This window comes from Trachinotus anak, unplaced genomic scaffold, assembly GCF_046630095.1.
Source record: "Trachinotus anak isolate AG129_WGS33_773 ecotype Australia unplaced genomic scaffold, CSIRO_AGI_Tana_v1 ptg000003l, whole genome shotgun sequence".
NCBI classification, from domain to species: domain Eukaryota; kingdom Metazoa; phylum Chordata; class Actinopteri; order Carangiformes; family Carangidae; genus Trachinotus; species Trachinotus anak.
In genome coordinates, this window is record NW_027273854.1 from 4,576,292 (window position 1) to 4,595,471 (window position 19,180).

Consider the following 19,180-nt stretch of genomic DNA (forward strand, 5'->3'; position numbering starts at 1 on the left):
ACCTAAGCCTGACATCAAAGTTTGCTCTGAGCTGTCAGAGAGTCTGTGAGTGTGGGTGTGTGAGAGAAAAGAGACAGAAGAAAGACACCAGGAGAAAGAGCCTCTGTTATCACATTAATTATTGCTTCACTCAGAACCAGGGCACAGCAGATAGTGAAAGGAACACTGCGAAACAAAAAAACTGAACAAAAGCTATGAAGTCAAAAAGTTTTTTTTTTAAGTGTATAGAAGGGGCTTTGCTGTCAAAAATAAACAGAAACACAATGTCTTGTTGTTATGGTGCTGTGATCTGATTCGTATGTGCTCAAACCCCGAAAACACTAAACTGCAGAGAGAGTTGCTGAAGCAGGGAAACACACACACACGTACACACACATTTAAATTCCTCCTGCTGAGCCTCCCACCTTTCATCCTCCATACGAAACCCCAGGTGCCACAACACGGCAGCTAAAAATGAACATTAAAACAGGACTGGAGACACATTGATCTCACAGCAATTTCAGGATTGGGGGGGGGGACAGTGAGAGGATGAGAGGAACAAAATGAGTCCCATGCGGCGGAAGACAGATCCCAGCCGTGACAGTGGTCGTCATGGTGCAGGACCAGAGCTGCTGCTCTCTCCACTGATAGAAAATGATGCTGATTGTTCATCAGTGCTTCCACCTCAGATGTGTGTAACACACACACACACACAAACTTGACTCTGCATGCAGTGTCCCGTGGGCTCCAGAGACCCATCGTGTCACAAACCCCCAAAGGGTTTCATCCTCAGCCACAGACACCTGTCTGATAACAGCTCTTTGTATTATTAAAGTGACACTTGTGCTAAGGATCTTAGCAGTTAGCAAGATTAAAGGATGGGCTCATAAGTTTTGAAGTGTGTCACAGTCCTTTAAGAGCATAATTCAAAGTGAAGGCTTTAGAACATGTTCATGAGGAGTCTCAACTCAGAAGCTGAAGCCTCATCTCATCCTCAGATAAACTGAGTGAGTCTCTGCATGTACACAGGACTTACTTTGAAAGTGTGTTAGAGATGGATCTCATTTTGGCCACTGTGAACAGGAATGACTACAGCCAGGCTCGGTATTCATATACTGTAGGCATCCAACTATAGTTTTAAATCTGATGTAGAAAATTGTGAAGCTGTTTCACTAATGTTGAAAACCAGCTCCTGTATTTTCATCTGATTTACTTGAAGGAATCTTTTTCCACAGGTCCAGTACGAGGGTGTGTTGATGCTGCTTCCTTGACCAGGTTTGCTTAATGAAAAAGGACTTCAGTTAGAAACTACTGTGGTTAAATGAAGAGGAAAAGAAAATTTAACATCTAATTCAACATATACAGCAAAGTGATGCTTTGAAAGAATAGCTACATTTACAAACATAAAAAATCACAAAACAGTTATGATAGGACTGATCATGAAAGAACTATATTAATAGAAAACAATGGAAATGCTCGTTCATAAAGGCACTTTTTATGAAGAAAAAGAACTTGAAAGAAGATGAGCATCTGTTTCAGCTGCAGAGGAGCATCATCTGGGTTGTTTTTAAAAAAGCCAAAAGTGAAAACTTATCATTGTTGAACTCCTGAAAGATTTTCAATAACTTCAGTTTTTTTTTAGAAGTGTTTGGAATTACAGAAGTGACAGTAAATGATTCTTTTAAACTTTAGGAAAAACAACACATTCCAGCTGGGATCTGGTGGTTTACCCCTTCTAGCTTCTAACTACAGCAAATCAATTGGATTCACTGAACAGCTGATTTGATCATGAGTCCAGAAACCAACATAGAGCTGAAATCAGAGCAGCAGAGGTGGAGGAGTCAGCACAACTGGCTCACTGCTGCCATCTGCTGTGGCAACGAGGTTAGAATGAGAGTGAGTTCAGCACCAGACAAAACTAGACAAGTCTTAATAATATAGGTATATATTTATTCATACGTACATATTCATTTATATCGGTTAATTGTAAAAAAAAACAACAAAAAAACAAAAAAAAAAAAAAAAAAAAAAAAAAAACAAAAGAAAGAAAAGAAAAAAAAAAAAGGAAAAGATTTACAGTAATTATATGAACTACAGTCATTGTCAAAAATTGTTTTTGAATTTTCCCTGGTGTCAATCTACCATGAACACACACTGTAGAGTCACCTCCTGCCCTCTGTCCTTATCTTCAACCTTTCTCCAGTGTTTGGGACCAAACATGCATGAAACAGACTGATCCAGAGCGTAGAAGCTCGTCCTCTGTGTAAACTGGTGGAAGGTGTGACAGAAGGACACAGAGGTGTTTGATAATGTGAGGAAAAATAAGTCTGGCGTGTTGCTTTGCAGAGCCTGTAGTGTTTTTTTTTTGTTGTACCATGATGACAGGTTTCTTTTCTCTCTTTTTTTGCACGAATAAAACCATCAGGAGCAGGTTGCGTATCATTACCTGTAATCCATTCAAAGCGTTTGCCTTGAAAGCACATGTTGTCAGCTGCACTGATGACTCAGTCTGCGCCACATACGGTGAATGAACAGGGCGTGCAGGTGTTACATCCAGGCTCAAAGTCTAAATCCTGTGACTTTTCCTTTTCCCCTCCAGTTAATTGTCTTAACCCCAAAGCACAGGGGCAGAGTACATTGGATACCTCCGCCATTTTGACTCTTGGTTGTTCCCTAATCCTTCTGTAAACCCCCATTCAAACAAAACAGATCAGGCTGGATTACACTGGATTCATCTCAGCTTGTATTATCCTGCCTGTCGTTATCTGTCAAATCACAAACTGAACAGACTCATCACTCAGCGTTTCGTCTGTTGGCATGAATCTTAAACCTGAACGGGGGACGTTTGAGTGTTCAACATTCAAGACCGGGTTTAACAATGTCTATCTTGCTTGATGTTTTTGGGCAGGGTGCATTATGGGAGAGGAGAGGGGGGAGGGGGGTTGTGAAAAGCAAGCCATAAAAATGAAAAAGGAGAGGAGAGCACACCTATGGGAAAAAACCTGTTTCTGCTAAAGCGGCACACAGTGGCTGAACAGCCATCCCGAGGACTTCTCCGTGATGGAAACATTCAACAAGTACAACCTACGTCGTCACAAACTCCTCCTCAACTCACATTAAAAAAAAAAACAAAAAAACAAAAAAAAAAAAACATCCAACTCACATTTATCATTGATTACAATTGCACTGGTGCCAACGCTTCCCCTGGACAAAGGCTACACTCCGGACATTTAGTAACAATAAACTCTTAGTAAAAACACAAACTCCCTCAGATCCACACTGAGGACTGGAAGAGGGCTCGAAACTCAACTTGGAGACACTGAACTCATGACTTCAAAACACAAGGCAGGCGCAATCCAAACCACACCAAAACAGATGCAAAGAAAAGAGAACAGGTGGAGCTCCAGAGGAGATCAGAAAGAAAAGAGTAAAAGACACATTTATAAAATGAAACGGGAAGAAAAGAGACACAGAATAAAGCAGGTGAAAGTGCAGGAAAAGATATTCCATAAGAAAAGGCTTCAATACTTCATAGGGCGGGGGGCTGAAGTCCATCATAGCCCTCTGCTGTGACAAAAATCATTCCATCATATCTGTCAGCAGGCCACAACTGTGCGCTCAAGATTCAGTCGACTTCCTCTTGCAGTGCCTCCCCCGGTCCGGATCTGGTCGTCACCGGTCCCAGAGAGAACGGGGGGAGGTCACAACAGGCGGCAGAGTGTAACGCGCTGTCACTCTGTCCCCTGCAAGGCCTCATGGGAGTTGAGGAGTTGCCTACGCCGGGCTCGTCCTCTCACCGCTGCGTGTGGTTCACCAGTTCCTCGTCACCAGGAACCATCGCCGATGCCAAAACAAGAGCAACTAAATGAAATCAAACTAAATGAAAATAGACTTTGATTGTTTTCAGTTGGCTTTTTCTTTCCATTGTCCTGGTCTGACAGCATGAGTTCATGTAGTGATGTCTTTTTTGTTTTTTCTTCTGTCAGAAGAGTGTCTTTATAACATTTTTCTGTCGTTGACATGAAGCGTTTCACAGGCCGGCATCAGTTCTTTCATTAAAACTCCACAATTGACTTCCGGCTCCTTTCTTTTTTTTTTTTTAACTCCAGCACGTATCCTCACACACACATCTGTGCTTCAACAAACCAGTGTGAGCGTCGACACTGTTCCCTCTGAAAGACCCATCGACAGCATCTTCTGCCTCGTCTCATATCGTCTGCTGTCGTGTAGCTGGCGTCAACTCTCGGACTCCCGCGGTCCTCACATATGTACAATTAGATTTTAAAAAACTATAGGTGTTACATGCAACATTTGGCATCTTCTCAAGTCCCCACTTGCGAGTCTTAATTGGTGTCCATTTTTATAAAAATATTAAACTTTGTCTCTTTTTTTTCTCCTCTTCAGTATATTGAAGCTGATTGGAACAGAGGGACAGAGAGAGGGGGGGTACAGGTGGAGCAAGCTCAGTGTCTGCATTCAAGTGAAGCCTGATATTGGTGTGTGTAGTTAGTAAAATACCAGTCTTGAATTCTGAGATGGTCGTCATAATAAAGTGTCTCATCATTGCTTTTACTGTAAGTGCAAATAGCTGCAAGTATGCTTTTTAAATTTTTTTATTTGTTTTTAAATCACAAAAACAGGCTTCCTGCTGCTGTGTGTGTGTGTGTGTGTGTGTGTGTGTGTCGCCTGTTTGAAATGAACAGCCTGCAGAACAAAACTAACACAGGTCTTAATCAAGTGCAGTTCCCGTCTAGAGGTAGCGTTTAAGTGATCTTCAACATGAGAGGTGCGAGAGGTGAAGTGGGATCTTTCTGCTTATTTAATATTCGATTAGTCTTGATAAAGGTTTCTGACGTGAAGATCTTGTCTTGTAATTGTTTAAACTATTATTTTGTACTGAAGAGTTGAATCTCTTAACGGAGGTGACATCAGATTTGAGTTTTACATCACCCTCTTTGTAATACTGGTTTGTCCACTGACCACAGCCCAGAAATGTTCTGACATTATCTGTGCGAGCGAGTGTGTCTGCATATCAGTTCGTGTAGTTCGGCTGTCTGTGTGTGTGTGTGTGAGTTGGAAATATTTTTTAGGAAAGTTACCCAAGACCCTGTGAGCGTTGTTTGGCTCTCTTCCTCTCTCTGCAGCTCCAAAAACAAAAAAAAAAAACAAAAAAAAAAGGGAGGGGGGGGGGGGGGGGGGGGGGGCACACCAGCGTGTACTCTGTGACATGGGGCCAGGAGGGGGACAGCAGGTCAGGGGTCGAGTGACGGGCTGCGGGGAGCGTGTATGAGGGACATGGGGACAGGGATAGGGGGTTGTTGTCTTTACATCATAGCAGGACGCAGCAGCGGCAAAACCTCTGACGGCTGCCCCCGACGGAGGGGGGCGGAGTGACGGGAGCGAAGTATGCGTGCACTTTGATGTTAGGCAGATGGGTCTGTGGCGGAAGAAGAAGGAAAGACAGATGAAAATGTGTTAATGGATCATACAAACACTTGGAAAGCTGCACTAGGTAGCTTCACACATCAGTGGCTATAGATGCTACCACTACAGAAAATGTTTAATTTCAGTGTGTCAGTAAATCTAAGTTACTGATGACAAAACCTTTGATACTTTAAATGTTCTCTTCCTTAAGGGAATAGTTCGACATTTTGGGAAATATGTTTATTTGCTGAGACTTAGTTGAGAAGATCGATACCACCCTCAAGTCTGTCCAGTAAACATGAAGCCTCTGTTAGCTTAGCTTACAGCAAGAACAGCCAACCTGTCTCTGTCCATTGGAAAACAAAACCCACCTCCCATGTCCACACTTCCCTAATTAGAGAAGTGATTGTGCCTGAAGAAGAAATAGTCCAGCACATAACATCCTCCCCAATAAAACCACAATGTAATGTTTTTGCACATCTGTGTTTATGGGGATTAAACAACAAAGGTATTACGTTATAAACTTCAGAGATTCTGGTAGCTGGATTTTTTTTTAACCTTTGGACAGAACCAGGTTAACAGTTTTTTCCTAAAACTAAGCTAACTACGCTAACAGGCTTCAGCTACTTATTTATGATAAAAGACAGGAGACTGGCATTGAGCTTCTCATCTAGTTCCCAAAATGTCTAACTATTCCTTTAAGTTCATCAACGATGAGTCTGTATTTTCATCATTGTACCATTAAGATACAATGATGAAAGTCATTAAAGACTATCATACAACGTTACACCAAATAAAATGTAAACATTCATGACAATGAATACAACTTTTCCCCAAAATGGCATATGCTGAGTTCACATTATTGGTGTTTATACAGTACATTCTGCATTTGAATCACCCTTTTCCACGGTATGGTACCAACTCGACGAGACTCTATTTGTCTTTTTTGGTTTTCCATCAGGTAAAAGTTGTAGGTAGTGCCTAGCACCCTGTACCTTTTTTTGCGACCTGCAATACTAAAAGGGTGTGGTGAAAACACTGCAGTCGACTGATCAAGAATCATCATTACTGCATCATCATTGTGCAAAATGGGAGGTTCTGAACAAACCTGTCATTTTTAATAGGACTGTAACATTGTTTCATTTCTGTCAGTTATTGTAATATAGTTTTAGTATAGCAACAAACATAACCACACTGTGGTCAACTGAGGAAACGTTTCTCTGTTTGCTATCTTTTCAATATCCTGCATTGTTTGGTTGTGTGTTGTGTTGAAGATGATGTCATGATAGCTTTGTGAGGGGGCACTATCTGCAGTGGAAAAAGAAGTACCTGGTATCAAGAGCAAGTGGAGTGGAGTAGAGTCTGTCCCATGCAGTGGAAAAAACACTAAAAGCCTACTCACTGCTGTCAGCCCACACAACTCACCCTTAGTCTCTTGATACCAGCGCGGGTGATCTGCTGGCAGTCATAGAGCTCAATACGATCCAGACTATGGCAGCTCTTCAGGTGCTCCAGGGAGGCGTCTGTGATCAGGGGGCAGTTGTCCAGCTCGATCACCTCCAGACGGTCGTGAGCGCAGGGGCCGCTGCCGAGGTGTCTGATGCCATCGTCGGTGATCAGCTCACAGTGCGACAGACTCTACAGGAACACAGTGATGCCATTACAGGAGCTGTATTTACTCACCCGTCCCTTCAAACAAGCTGTGATTCTGGTGCTCGTAAATGCTACAGGAGTGAAATATGTTGAAGTGGCAGACACACACTCACCAGGACTTGCAAACGAGGGCAGTGGATAGACAGCTGGATGAGTGTCCCATCTGTGATCTGATGCAAAGGTGAAAAGCAACAAATGCTGTAACTGCAGACGGCAAACACCAACCATGAAAACACTATTTATGTAGCTGAGACTGTTTATTTACCTGCACACATTCTTCTAAATCCATTTTCTCAAGCTCATGACAATTCTACAGGAGAGAGAGAGAGAGAGAGACATTAAACAGAGATGCTCTGCATACGGACTGTGTATATTTAGATTTTCTGGGACAAATAATTCTTGAAATATTTTATGTTGGGACCAAAAGCAAACATCATCTCAAATTTGGAATGTTTGAAATCCGGAATCAAAGATTTTGGCCCCCGTATGTGTGTGTGTGTGTTTGTGTTTGTGTGTGTGTTTGTGTGTGTGCGTGCATCCAAGAGACAGACACCACACTCACCCTTGCTAATGTAGTGAAACCCACATCTGTAAGCTGAGAGCAGCGAGCCACTTCTAATATTCTGAAAGGAGAACAAGAGGAGCAGTGAGTTGCACAATGGCCGCATCACTTACAGTCTGCCTCTCCCTCAGTTCTTGCCCACAGAGGGAAGATTGGATTGTAACTAGATCTATGGGAGTAAAGCTTGAGATATCTTTACTGCAGAAAGACCTGTTTATTCAGGATTTCCGTTACTGCAGGATTTAGCTTCAAATCTTAAAGGCTTGTTTCTTTTTAAAGCTTTCTGTATTTTTTTTGTGAATAACACTTGTTTATTATTAAGTTTAAGTTTTGTGCATTTAAGGAAAATCTCTTAAAGCCAGTTATAAATTCATGTAAATGGTGGAGAGCGAGTCGCACAGTGAGATAATGAGACTAATATTCAAATTAAATGGCTTGGTTAATTATTTGCAGGGTGTGGAAAGTTCTGCATGAAGAAGTTCAGAGTGAGGAAGTGTGTGGGTAGGTGTCAGAGTTTACCTGAGGCAGGGGCAGTTCTGTCCCAGGGCGTGAAGGATGGCGTCTGTGATGTTGGCACAGCCCGACACACACAGAGACTGCAGGCGGTGACAACCTCTGCAAATTGTGATGAGGCCCTCGTCTGTGATCTGCTGCTCACAGGGAGAGAACGTGTGTGTTTGAGCGTCACTTGCATCCACTACGACCACGAGATGTGAAAAACATAGCAACTTTTCCTGCGCTCAGCGGTGGCTACGCATCAGGAGCAATCAATGCATGACTTTACATATTCGTGTGCCACTTTGACACTAAGCCAGCGAGAGCAATTTCTTCCCCCTGCATTGTTCTTTGAAGAATTTGCTCGAGAAAACCCGGAGGAGTTCGGACAAAGGGAGAGGAGGTGAAAATGGGCGAGACGAGAGAAAGGAGGAAGAACTGGGGAAAAAAAGAGATGAGTTCCTGAGGTGTGAGATGAGAAAGAGATGAGGGAAGAAGAGGAGAGCTTTCAGGTGGTGATGAAGAAGGGGAAAGTTAAGGACAGGTACAGTCAGACAGAAATATATGGATTGTCTGAGCAGACTTTTGGCTTCATGGGCTGGACGGGTCCTTCAGCTGCTCACAATGAGCTTTGAGTTGAAGAGCACAGAGTGTACTTGGCGATCAGCCCATCCCCTGGAAACTACTGAGCTGAGGACCGTTTATCTAAGGCTTTAATAAGGGTTTCTACTTACTGAACATGTCTGTAAGTTGAGTGTGACCAGCTCTGGACAGTGAGCCCCGATGTGCTTGAGAGCCTCATCTTCTAGCTGTGAAAGGAAGAGGACAGAGGAAAGACATCACTCATCTGAAATCAATCTACACTTGTATGAGATCATCCCACCAAACCGCTCTACTGTCACTGCCATGAAGGGTTGTACAGCTGTTAAAATGACCATGAATTCTGAGTCCAAACCTCTGGCAGCTGAGTGTGTACTGTATGTCGGGATTTGTTTTTGTCCTTTAAATGAATGATCTGTGACATCCTCAAAGAAACACATAGTTGTCTCTTCACTGTTGATAGTTGAAATAACAGGATGGTGCTGCATGAAGGCTTTTTACATTTGCTGTAAACAGTGTCTGCCACGTCTTCCCTCAGCAACATCCTCTGTTGCACAGGAAATGATGCGTCTTATGTCTGCGGTGGCAGCAACTATGTACTATTTGGAAATTAAGAGGAACTAGTTTATAGATTATACAACAAAAACAGAAAAACAGTGAACCTAACTGTGTGTAAATTAACTGCTGTGCAATAAGAACAGTGCACCCAAGAAGTCACTGATGGAACCAGATTAAGTTGTCCAAATCAAGTGGTTTTTCGATTTATCCAATTAACTTTGCTGAATTAACAATGCTGAATTAAACAATCTGCAACTCATTGTGCCATAACCTCCTTCATCATCATCCCTTGTTTGCATCTCCTACTGTACCTGTGTGCAGCCCTTGAGGAAAAGGCCCTTGAGTCCAGGGCAGGAGCGCACCAGGGCCTGGATGCCATCCTTGGTGACCTGATCACACCAGGAGATGTTGAGCTGCTCCAGCAGGGGACAGCCCTCACTGAGAGGAGGAAAAAGAAGAACGGGACGGGTGAGAAGTTAAAAAAAACATCTTGTACAACTCATGTTTCAACAGTATGAAAGGCTTAAAATGCTCTCTGCACCTTCATCCCCTTTGTGTGGTGGTGTGGCAACACAGGCACACAGTAACCTTCCTTAAAGAGAAGGAAAGCACAGATCACAGTGTTGACCCTACACACCTGAGAGCTTTGAGTGACAGGTTGGTGATTGAGGTACAGGAAGCAAGGTCCAGGTGCTTCAGCTTTGGACAGAACTTACTGAGGCTATTACACGTGCTGCAGAGGAGACACACAGTGAGCGTTCTGAGGGAGAAATTGCGTCACGATTCATTAGCACATGAACTACACACACACACACACACCTGTCAGTGATCTTGGTGCAGCCGTTCAGACTGAGCAGCTCAATGTTCCTGCAGTTCTGTGAGAAAGTCCTGCAGAAAAAAGACACAATGAGAATTTATGTGATGGCAGACAAGCTAAACTTGCCAGTTTCTCTCTCTCTCCGCAGGGTCTGGACTAGAACGAACATTTCTGTCAGGCTAAGTCCTCGCCAAACTCACCTCAGGGCGCTGTCACCCACACCCAGACACCCCCGCAGGCTCAGCTTCCTAAGAAACCCCCCACATCGCTTTGAGATGTTCTCGACCACCCGGCCCTGCAACAAAAACAATGCACTCAGCCTCCATCTAAAGTAATGAGAACTTAAGTTACAAGTTAAGAGTGAGGTCGATGGAGGGTTGCGTCAGACTTTCTCACCTCAATGTCCCTCTGGAAGTCAAAGAGGTCGATTCGTTGCCAGTTGCTTCCATCCAAGGCCAGAACGTTCCAGGACTGAGAGCAGGGACAGACAAACAGACACTTAGGGTCACGTTTTTTTTTTCTTCCTTCTTCCTCAAAACGTACCACATACACACACTTAAAAACACAGACAAACACGTAAAGTCACGCACACTTGCACACACACGCCTTGCGAACACACACAGACTCACCCGTGAGACCTGGGCACAGCGACAGAGTGTCACCACATCCAGAAAGGAGAAGATTCTGGAAGACACACAGGGACGGTTTTAGAGACCCTGATCCCGGCTGCCAGAAGCTTCCTCTTCACACCAGACTCTGCCCTCAACTCAACCCTGTGTCTGCTTCCACTCACAGCACAGGGTTGTGAGTAAATCAGCTAATATTGTCTTTGACTGTCAGCAGGATAGATGTGTTTACCCTCCACGCAGGGTAGACGTGTTTACTCAAAGTGGGGTCCTGGCAAGGAAGACATGCAGTCTGCTTCTAATGGACAGAGCTAGAAACCTAACACAGGATCCTACAATGCGGCAAAAACTGTATTAGGGTTGAAGCCGGGATGAAGTGAGTCCTAGTGCAGCTTGCCAGCCTCACAAATCAGGGCGCTCCACCTGGCCAAGCAGCAGCCGCAGCACAAGCAGCTTGGCTGCGAGGCCGAGGCCTGAGTTATGGCCTTCATTTTCTGTTTGCTCAGGAACTCTAGAGTTTTTTTGTGTCTGAAATCAATTTTAATGTTGAAAAGCCTCAAGCTTCAGCTTTTATTACAGCTTTAGCATTGGACGGATGGCAGGGAGGGGTGGGGAAGGAGGGGTAATTTGCATCCTAGTGGTAAGTTCAGTTGAAATATTTGCTAAAGGGCAAGTGAGGGTACAGCATATGATTGTGAGATGCACAGTATATATGTGTGTATGTGTGTGTGTGTGTTTGTTGTTTGAGTGCTGGTGCAAGGCCAACTGTGTCTCCGAGTACGGTCTGATGTGCTGATCGGGAGCAGAGTCGAGGAGGTGAGTGTGAAGTAAGCGACGTGCCATTTTCGTTTGCAAAAATAACCCTGCAGAGAGTCTGATTGAAGTGTTTCAAAATGTCACTCACCGTAGCAACAGCTCCTTGGGCAGCTTCTTATTGATGACCGCCTCATCACTGTTTGTGAACATCTGAAAGGGTGCAGGGGGATAATATTAGTGCTGGCAGCCTTTTTCAACAAGGCTGGGGCCCCCAACATCCACTCACCTCACTCAAGGACGGCCCCAACACATGAGCAAGGATAAATGATAGTAATCTCATCAGCTGAGACAGATTCAATGTCAAGTCTTGGAAAACACTGAGGGGGAGAGAAGATAAAGCAGGAGCACAGGAGACAGGTTTGTGTCTTCTAAGCAGAAACGGCAGGATGGGACGACAGAGCTGTGTTATCTTTGCTGCATGCATATTCTGTCCTCACTTCCTGTGCTGTGTACACTGTTGAGATTGCACCAGTGTCCACACCAGTATGTACTGAGAATGTGAACTGGAATCAGTTACAGTTTATTTTTTTGTGGCTAATGGATGTCCACACAAACAATTGCATGCTGTGCGAGCCCAGAATCCACAGAAAAGGCTACAGAACACGGAAGAGACAATAAATTAGAATTTATTATAAGCACAATTACTTCAAAAAAAAACAAAAAACACACACACCAGTTACTGCAGGGTTCCCATCATTTGTAGTAAATCAAGGTCTGCTAGATTGTTAAATGCAAGATGTTGAAACAATGACGTTTGGGAGCATCCGCTCAGGCACAACAAGGCAAACGAAACAACATCTGGCCCAATCCATTTTCCTCCATAGATTTACAAAGATAAATCTAAACCAGGGACAGGGTAATTGAGGGGTGGGGGCTTTGGTGTGTAAATAAAAAGTGCAGGAAGGCGTGTTATTTACAGGAGGCAAACATCTGTGACAAGATCAACAAGGAATTTGCAAGTCTTCCTTATTTGCACTTCCCCTGCAGGTACACATATGAAACACCCATGATCCGAGAAGAAATTAAAGGTTTCTTTGTATTTAGACAAAAGAAATAATGAATGGGTCCTTAAGGAGTATTCTGTGTGCTATTTTGATTACGGGCGTCTATCCGAAAACCACATTCACAATAGCTCCAGATATCGAGGGACTTAAGACACTTAAGCAAACCTATTCATCAGCCTCACAAAAAGCAAACTGACACGTCTGCCTGTTGAAATTAATGAGTGGATCTCTATAAATCCAGTCAGCTCCGGGTCAAAGCCTCTCTATGTCTCTCTGATAAACATACAAACTCCACATACACGCACAGCTGTCTATGCAGGGGCTGCCTGCCAGCGCAGACGTGTAAGATTTTGAGGGAGTAAGAAGGGACAGACATTTCCCGTTTGGATTTGGGGGAAATTGACTCTGACAGCTCGCCTTCCACAGCACTGCGTTCTGGCCAAATAAGCCAGGGCCATTTCCAAAGAACCAGATGCGCATGGTCAACGGGCATAGCCTGTCCCGTTTTGTAATCTAACATAAAATGAACCTGATGCTGCATGAATGTGGGCATTATGTTTTCTCCAGTGGTCAGCTATAGTCAGTGATGCAGGCCTGGCAGGAAGTAAAAAGCTGGCTGAGCTCTAACCTCCAGCTAGAGATCATTGTAAAGGAAAACAAAATGTTATTCTGAAATATTTTTAGAAAAAACACTTATGTCGTTTCCTGAAAAGACCCCATCCTCAGATTAAATTTAGATGACCCTCATTACTGTGTCATTGAATCAGTGTTCAAACTGGGTTGAGATAGTTTATCCTCCACTACTTCCACGGTTGTATTAAAGGACCAACAGATATATAAAATACCCATGAGACAAGCTGCCTGCAACAAACAGACTGTTTTGTTTAAACTTCTTCAACAACTCTTACAAACTATGTGGTTTTTATTTACATTTTCCTTTTAATTGGGGAAATTACTTTTTCAGCATTAAAGCCTGTTTAGTTCTCAGGCTGCTGCAGTGTTGTGTTCAGGGCTCTGTTCAACAGATCAGTATCTACTGCCGAGCAGTGAAGCAACACAGAATATAAGAGAAAACAATCAACCATGCCTTTCAAAGTAAAACTCTCATACATATTAACAACAGTGGCGTCTGGCCACTGGGTGTTTGTGATAGCATACAGCAACAGGTTTGTCTTTGGTATCAGGCTTCTTTCAATTTCAGGTTCAGTTCTTTTATGGACTTTATCTTATTAACAAATGAAATAACTCATTTTTGTATTTTTCTTTTTTCTTCTATATCCTTTGTATATTATCAACATAAATGTACAGCTGGATTGTATTTAATTGAATCAATAATTGGCATTGTCACTAACAAATACATTAGGAAACTAAAATGAAGCATTTACATCACAAACTTAAAACTACTTAAAATTGACATGTTATTTACTGCAGGGACTAAATCTTCAATCCATTGCCCAGATGCAACACTAAAACCACTGAAACTAATCATATTAGTCATAATAAGAAACATGCTACTCATTAACATGTGTTTCAGATCTTCAAAATCTCACAGAGATCAGTTTTCAATAAAGGCTTCTTATAGACTAACATCATAAATACACCATAGGATAAACCAAACTGAATCACATCCATAGAGTCAATGTTGCTGACTGCATAAATGTTTCCGACAAATTACAAAATCACCTGTTTAAGATAATAACTTTGTCAGATCCTAATGGTTATACTATGCGAAAGCACTGTTTCAAAATTAAAATGAACAAAAAGGCTATATTAAGGCTATTGGACACATTTTATTGATTTACAGTGTTATGTCTTTAGAAAAAAAAATGCTTTATGAAGAGAAATGTAGCTTTGTAAAGCTAAATATAATGTTACAATGTACATAGTGAAATCCCCTTTCACATAACCCCATACTGGGGAACTTGAGAGGATGACTGATACTCATTTACTTTTAATTTGAAGGCAAGGTCGTCCACTTCCGGTATCCTCCTTCCCTAAATCCGGTTTCATTGACACAGCGGCTCTACCGCAGCTGTCGGGCCAGAAGGTAAACGGCCTGAATCTTCCGAGTCGTCAGCTGTTGCACCGTTAAAAATAAATAAAAACCACACGCAAATCCCACGCTAGCTGGGGATTAAACGCCAACTACGCGGGCTACGCGGTCCAATGTCACCGGCCGCAAACATTTCCCTGCGAGTTTTTCACCAAAACACCCAAGTTACGCTTGCGTGGCTGCGACACAAAGTTAATGGTAAATGCTTTGTGGACAACAACACCGTCACTTGTGTGTGTGTGTGTGTGTGTGTGTGTGTGTTTTGTATGCACAGGTGTCCCTATTGTGACTGTACGGGTAATGCTGTGTTTTCCCTTGTGGCAGCTCCGGCCTGTTTGTTGATAGTTGGGTGCTAACACGGGGTGCGTGTAGCAGTCACAACCCGAGGCCCCCACATCCGCAGCGGCCATAGATGAGCACCACAACCCGACAAAAAGTCGTATTAAAATCACGCCGCGGACAGTTATTAAAAAATAAAATAAACAGCTGCTCAGTAAAGAGGAGTCCTTTTATAATAAATATGCTAATGTAGCCGGGGCTGTCCTCGGCGTGCTCCGTGTAGCCTCATTGTCTTTGTTTTGACGGCGCATAGGGAAACGGAGACAACATTAAAAAAAACAACATAGAAAAAAAAAACCAGCCTCCGTTTACTGATGAACAGCACGACATGCTTAGTGGAAAATACCGAGTTGTGTCCTCCACAAAATGACATGTAGCTTGAACAAAACAACAGCGTTTGACCTAATCCCAAACACGGACTGCGGAAGCTGCATCCGTAGCCTCACCATAAGCGCAGTTTTGCAATAAATACAGCGACAGTCATCATGAAGGCCCCATGCCCCAACTTTTATTACAGCTACCTGGTTGTGTGTCAGCGACTGTCACTTTACATCCGTGGCCAACTCACCTCAAACCGGCTCCGCGAAACACCATTTACCTCCTTCCCCATGTCGGAGGCTGGTTACCGACTCGATGCACTCGGTGTAGGCGCAGTAAGATGCAGATACGGGCCCTCTTCCTGCCGCTTCCCCTCCACGACTATCATGCTACCGTCCTCTCGGCAGCTCCTGGAGTGCGGTGTCGTTGTTTTTCGACCTGTAACACAAACGGCAAGACCTCCAGTTCTGATAAAATGTGGGCTCTACAGGCAGCAGCAGCAGCCAATGAGCCAGTTCTCTTATCTGCTCGGCTCGTCCTCACCTCCTCCTCCCTCCTATATCCATCCATCCACACAATAGCCCGGCAGGAGCAGGACCTGGCAGCCTAAAATGGAGCTTGCACAACGCCTACATCACTTAGAAAAAATAAATATAATGAAGATCGGACATGTAGTTTATTGTCCTAACAAACAAAGGACGTTGCTTTACTCGGGCTACTTGTTGATTGGTCCTTTAACCAAAGCTCACAATGTGGGCTGGGTACAAGCTGAGCTAAGATAAATATACAACCTTTTGACAGCCATTCCCATGTAGCAGGGATACCTGGATCAAGGTGACAGGGTTCAGGAGTGGATTTAAAATGTATTTATTTATAACAAAGTTTGTAGAGGTAATGGTGGAAGGACTAGTGTGGACATGTGAGAACATAGTTGATTAATTCCCCCATATTGCCTACTTACAAAAACTAACAGCCTCTTAACTGTGGGAAATGTCTACAAGGGTAATAATGAGTGATTTCCTAATGAAGGCTCTATCATTGAAGTGTGGGCCTAAGCGTTTATAATCATTGTCATGATAAAGTTAGTGTACAGAAACCACCATGGGAGCGGGGGTTTGGTGTTTTATGACACATTAACCATCTAAATGTTTATTAACTCTATTCTATCACATTAATTCGCCTCTAGCAACTTTGTTATTACTGTAGGGAACGCCACTTCCTGGTTTCTCGTAGGCCACGCCACAGTTAGACAGCGGACCAATCAGCGTCCAGATTGGCTGCTCGTCATGTGTGTCGTCATCCCGGGAACACACACGCTTGACAACAGTTCATTCCGCCTGGAGAGCCACATTATAGGCTGAGGAGACTTTTTTTTAATGTGTTCCCCCATGTTTCCTCCCTCACCTGTGACAAATCTGAGGAAGTCTTGAGGGCTTTTTTTAAATTTTTTTTTTAACCCTTTTAGCACCATAATAATAGATATATTTATTAAAACGCCTGGTCTTTTTTGTCTATTTTTGTCAATAATTGTGTCAATAAATGCCCTATGTGTAAATAATTTACACCCTTTTTCCAGGAGAAGTAGAACTTTCAAAATCTGTCATTCTTATGTAATTCAATTCTTAAAACTGTGTGTTATAAGAAGAAAAGGACAAAATTGAATTTTCTTCAACTTCCTTTTTATAGATTCTTGAAAAGTGCAGATTGAACATTTCTGAGATTGCAAAAATCTAATTGAAACTAGCTACGGTAATTTGAAATACACATGCGCCGCGGTGTCACCGGTGATCCCCGTGGTTTTAACTGCTTACAATCCTTACAATAACTGTATAAATGCTGCTCCTGATGCATGAAACAATATTATCATGTCTTCAGAAAGTTAATAGGATAAATAATCCAAACTATCAGTGCATTGTTAAAGATCCCCAACAGATACATGCTGAGTTACATACAACTACTTTGCTGTGAATAATAATTGTGCCTGATGTGTTTTTCCCCCACAAAAAAAAAGTTCACCTCATCACCTCATTAAAAAATCTTAAATTTACATTAATCCAGATTCTATGAATATGCAAATATTCTTCACTTTGAAAGTTTAACAACTGGATACAAGATGTCTCCAACATCACCGTAAGACGATTCTCAATATGTGTGCAATACACGACTTCAAGTTTCCACATCACACTTGTGTAAGTGACCTATTGGACCCGGACTGGCGTCTAAATTAGTCCAGAAATTCTCCTCACAGGTACGCACCATAAACAACTTTTAGGTGAGCACAGTTAACATTTCCCCCCTTCAACAGATGAGATTTGAGTGTATCATCCTGCATAAATGAAGGTCAGACATCCAAGAGATGTAACAATGAAAAAAAAAACCATTTTGAGTGGATTTCAAGTTTCATCACAAACTGAGATTTTATTTCTATGTATTTATGAGGTTCATCTGACTTTTGTTATTGTAATCCACCCAACGGCCATATAGAAATACTGTCACCCTTTTTACTCATTATCTTAGAGTAATTAGGATGAGTTTCCCATCATCCAGTAGCTAGTTCACGAGTCAAGCGCATAGTGAGATGTCTTATAGCTTTAATCCTTGTAATACAGCGTAGAGCCCAAGTGATGCTGCACAAATCCAGTACTAGAAGGACAGATGTGGGAACTTGAGTTACATATGACCTGAACTGAAATTTGACTCCAGTTACTGTTGTATTACCTTGAATTTTTTCACCATATCAAACTCACCATGAGTTCTAATGATGAGGCAGAAGGCCAGAGGGCTAGAAAGTGGGTTTGAGACTGGACAAAAGTAGAGTCCTGTCTGCGTTTGTGAATATTCTCATTAAATTGATTAAAAACTTGTTCATCAAATAAATGTTTTAATATGTGCTAACTTTTTGTAATTCAAGCTTCTGGAAGAGATAAATCACACAATAACATCAGAGAGGCCCCACATTTATTCTGCAGCATCAAACCAAAATATTGACCAAATATTGATTTGATATTTTTTTTCTTTGCACTTTGTATTACGTTAGGTATATAAATAGATGGATAAAAACTATTAATGGTATTATTTTTGAAAGCATCTTCATTTTACAATAAGCTAAACTTTTATATGTTTAAATGTAATATCCCATTGTTTTCTTTTTGTATTGATGCTCAGTCTGTTTCACATGTTTTCTACCAGATCTGACACATGGCTTGTGTCTCAAATCTAATAAATGTTTTTGAAGCAGTTCTCTATACAATATCAATATATGTTTTTCATTCGTGGCACATATTAACCCTACGCTCTCTGTGCAAAGTTTACAGTTTCCTGTGCTTTATCTGACAGAATATTACCTGGATCCAGATTTGCTGTGGAATAAATTGGTCAAACACATTACTTTAGGAATATGCGATGAGATAAAGAAGTTTATAACACGAAACAAAACTGATATAGGGGGTCCTTAAATTGCGTTGTAAGGTATAAAAGCCCTTATCATGACAAATGATATTGCGATTTTTAATTAAATTAGCTCAAACCAGTCGACATCTAGTAAACCTGGGGCTTTTTGAGGCCCCTGTAGTTCTAGGACCTTAAGATAGTTGCCTTCTTTGCCTGTTTGTAATCCAGCCTTGCCTGCAGTAGTAAATATCGGCTCCTTCCATCTTGTTAAAAATTTAAACCCCCCCATATCCTTTCATTTCCTATGAACCCGGTGCTGTGTGTTTTAAGTCACTCAAATGTGCCTCCCGCTATTACTCGACATGTTTAGCAACTGTTTTACTTCACATTGATGCATCTCTCTCACCATTTTTGCGTCGCTGTCGCGCCACCACGAATACAGTAGGCGGGCTCTTTGTCACGATAGGCTGTTGCTACGATACGCCCAAGACTGACAGCTCTCCGGCTTCCGGTTCATTCCGCCGTGCGCAGAAGTTGCTAGTCACA

The 19,180-nt window shown here is 42.4% G+C and overlaps 1 protein-coding gene across 3 annotated transcripts; it reads right to left on the minus strand.

Annotated features, from left to right (window-relative positions):
* Positions 1-1,908: 1,908 nt before the first annotated feature.
* fbxl20 (F-box and leucine-rich repeat protein 20) lies at positions 1,909-19,143 on the minus strand. Of its 3 annotated transcripts, none has more exons than XM_071467974.1 (16): positions 19,041-19,143; positions 15,495-15,682; positions 11,619-11,680; positions 10,718-10,772; positions 10,485-10,559; positions 10,289-10,383; positions 10,091-10,159; positions 9,909-10,004; positions 9,583-9,709; positions 8,848-8,922; positions 8,138-8,268; positions 7,619-7,679; positions 7,322-7,366; positions 7,170-7,226; positions 6,829-7,041; positions 1,909-5,416 (listed from the first exon to the last, which is right to left on the minus strand). In XM_071467974.1, the coding sequence occupies exons 2-16, from the start codon at positions 15,534-15,536 to the stop codon at positions 5,309-5,311; spliced, it is 1,311 nt and encodes a 436-aa protein (XP_071324075.1). In that variant the 5' UTR covers positions 15,537-15,682; positions 19,041-19,143; the 3' UTR covers positions 1,909-5,308. The 3 variants fall into 3 exon arrangements, with proteins under 3 accessions (XP_071324075.1, XP_071324067.1, XP_071324059.1); XM_071467966.1 differs by lacking the exon at positions 19,041-19,143 and adding an exon at positions 15,788-19,022; XM_071467958.1 differs by lacking the exon at positions 19,041-19,143 and having other exon boundaries at positions 15,495-15,781.
* Between the last annotated feature and the right edge of the window lie 37 nt (positions 19,144-19,180).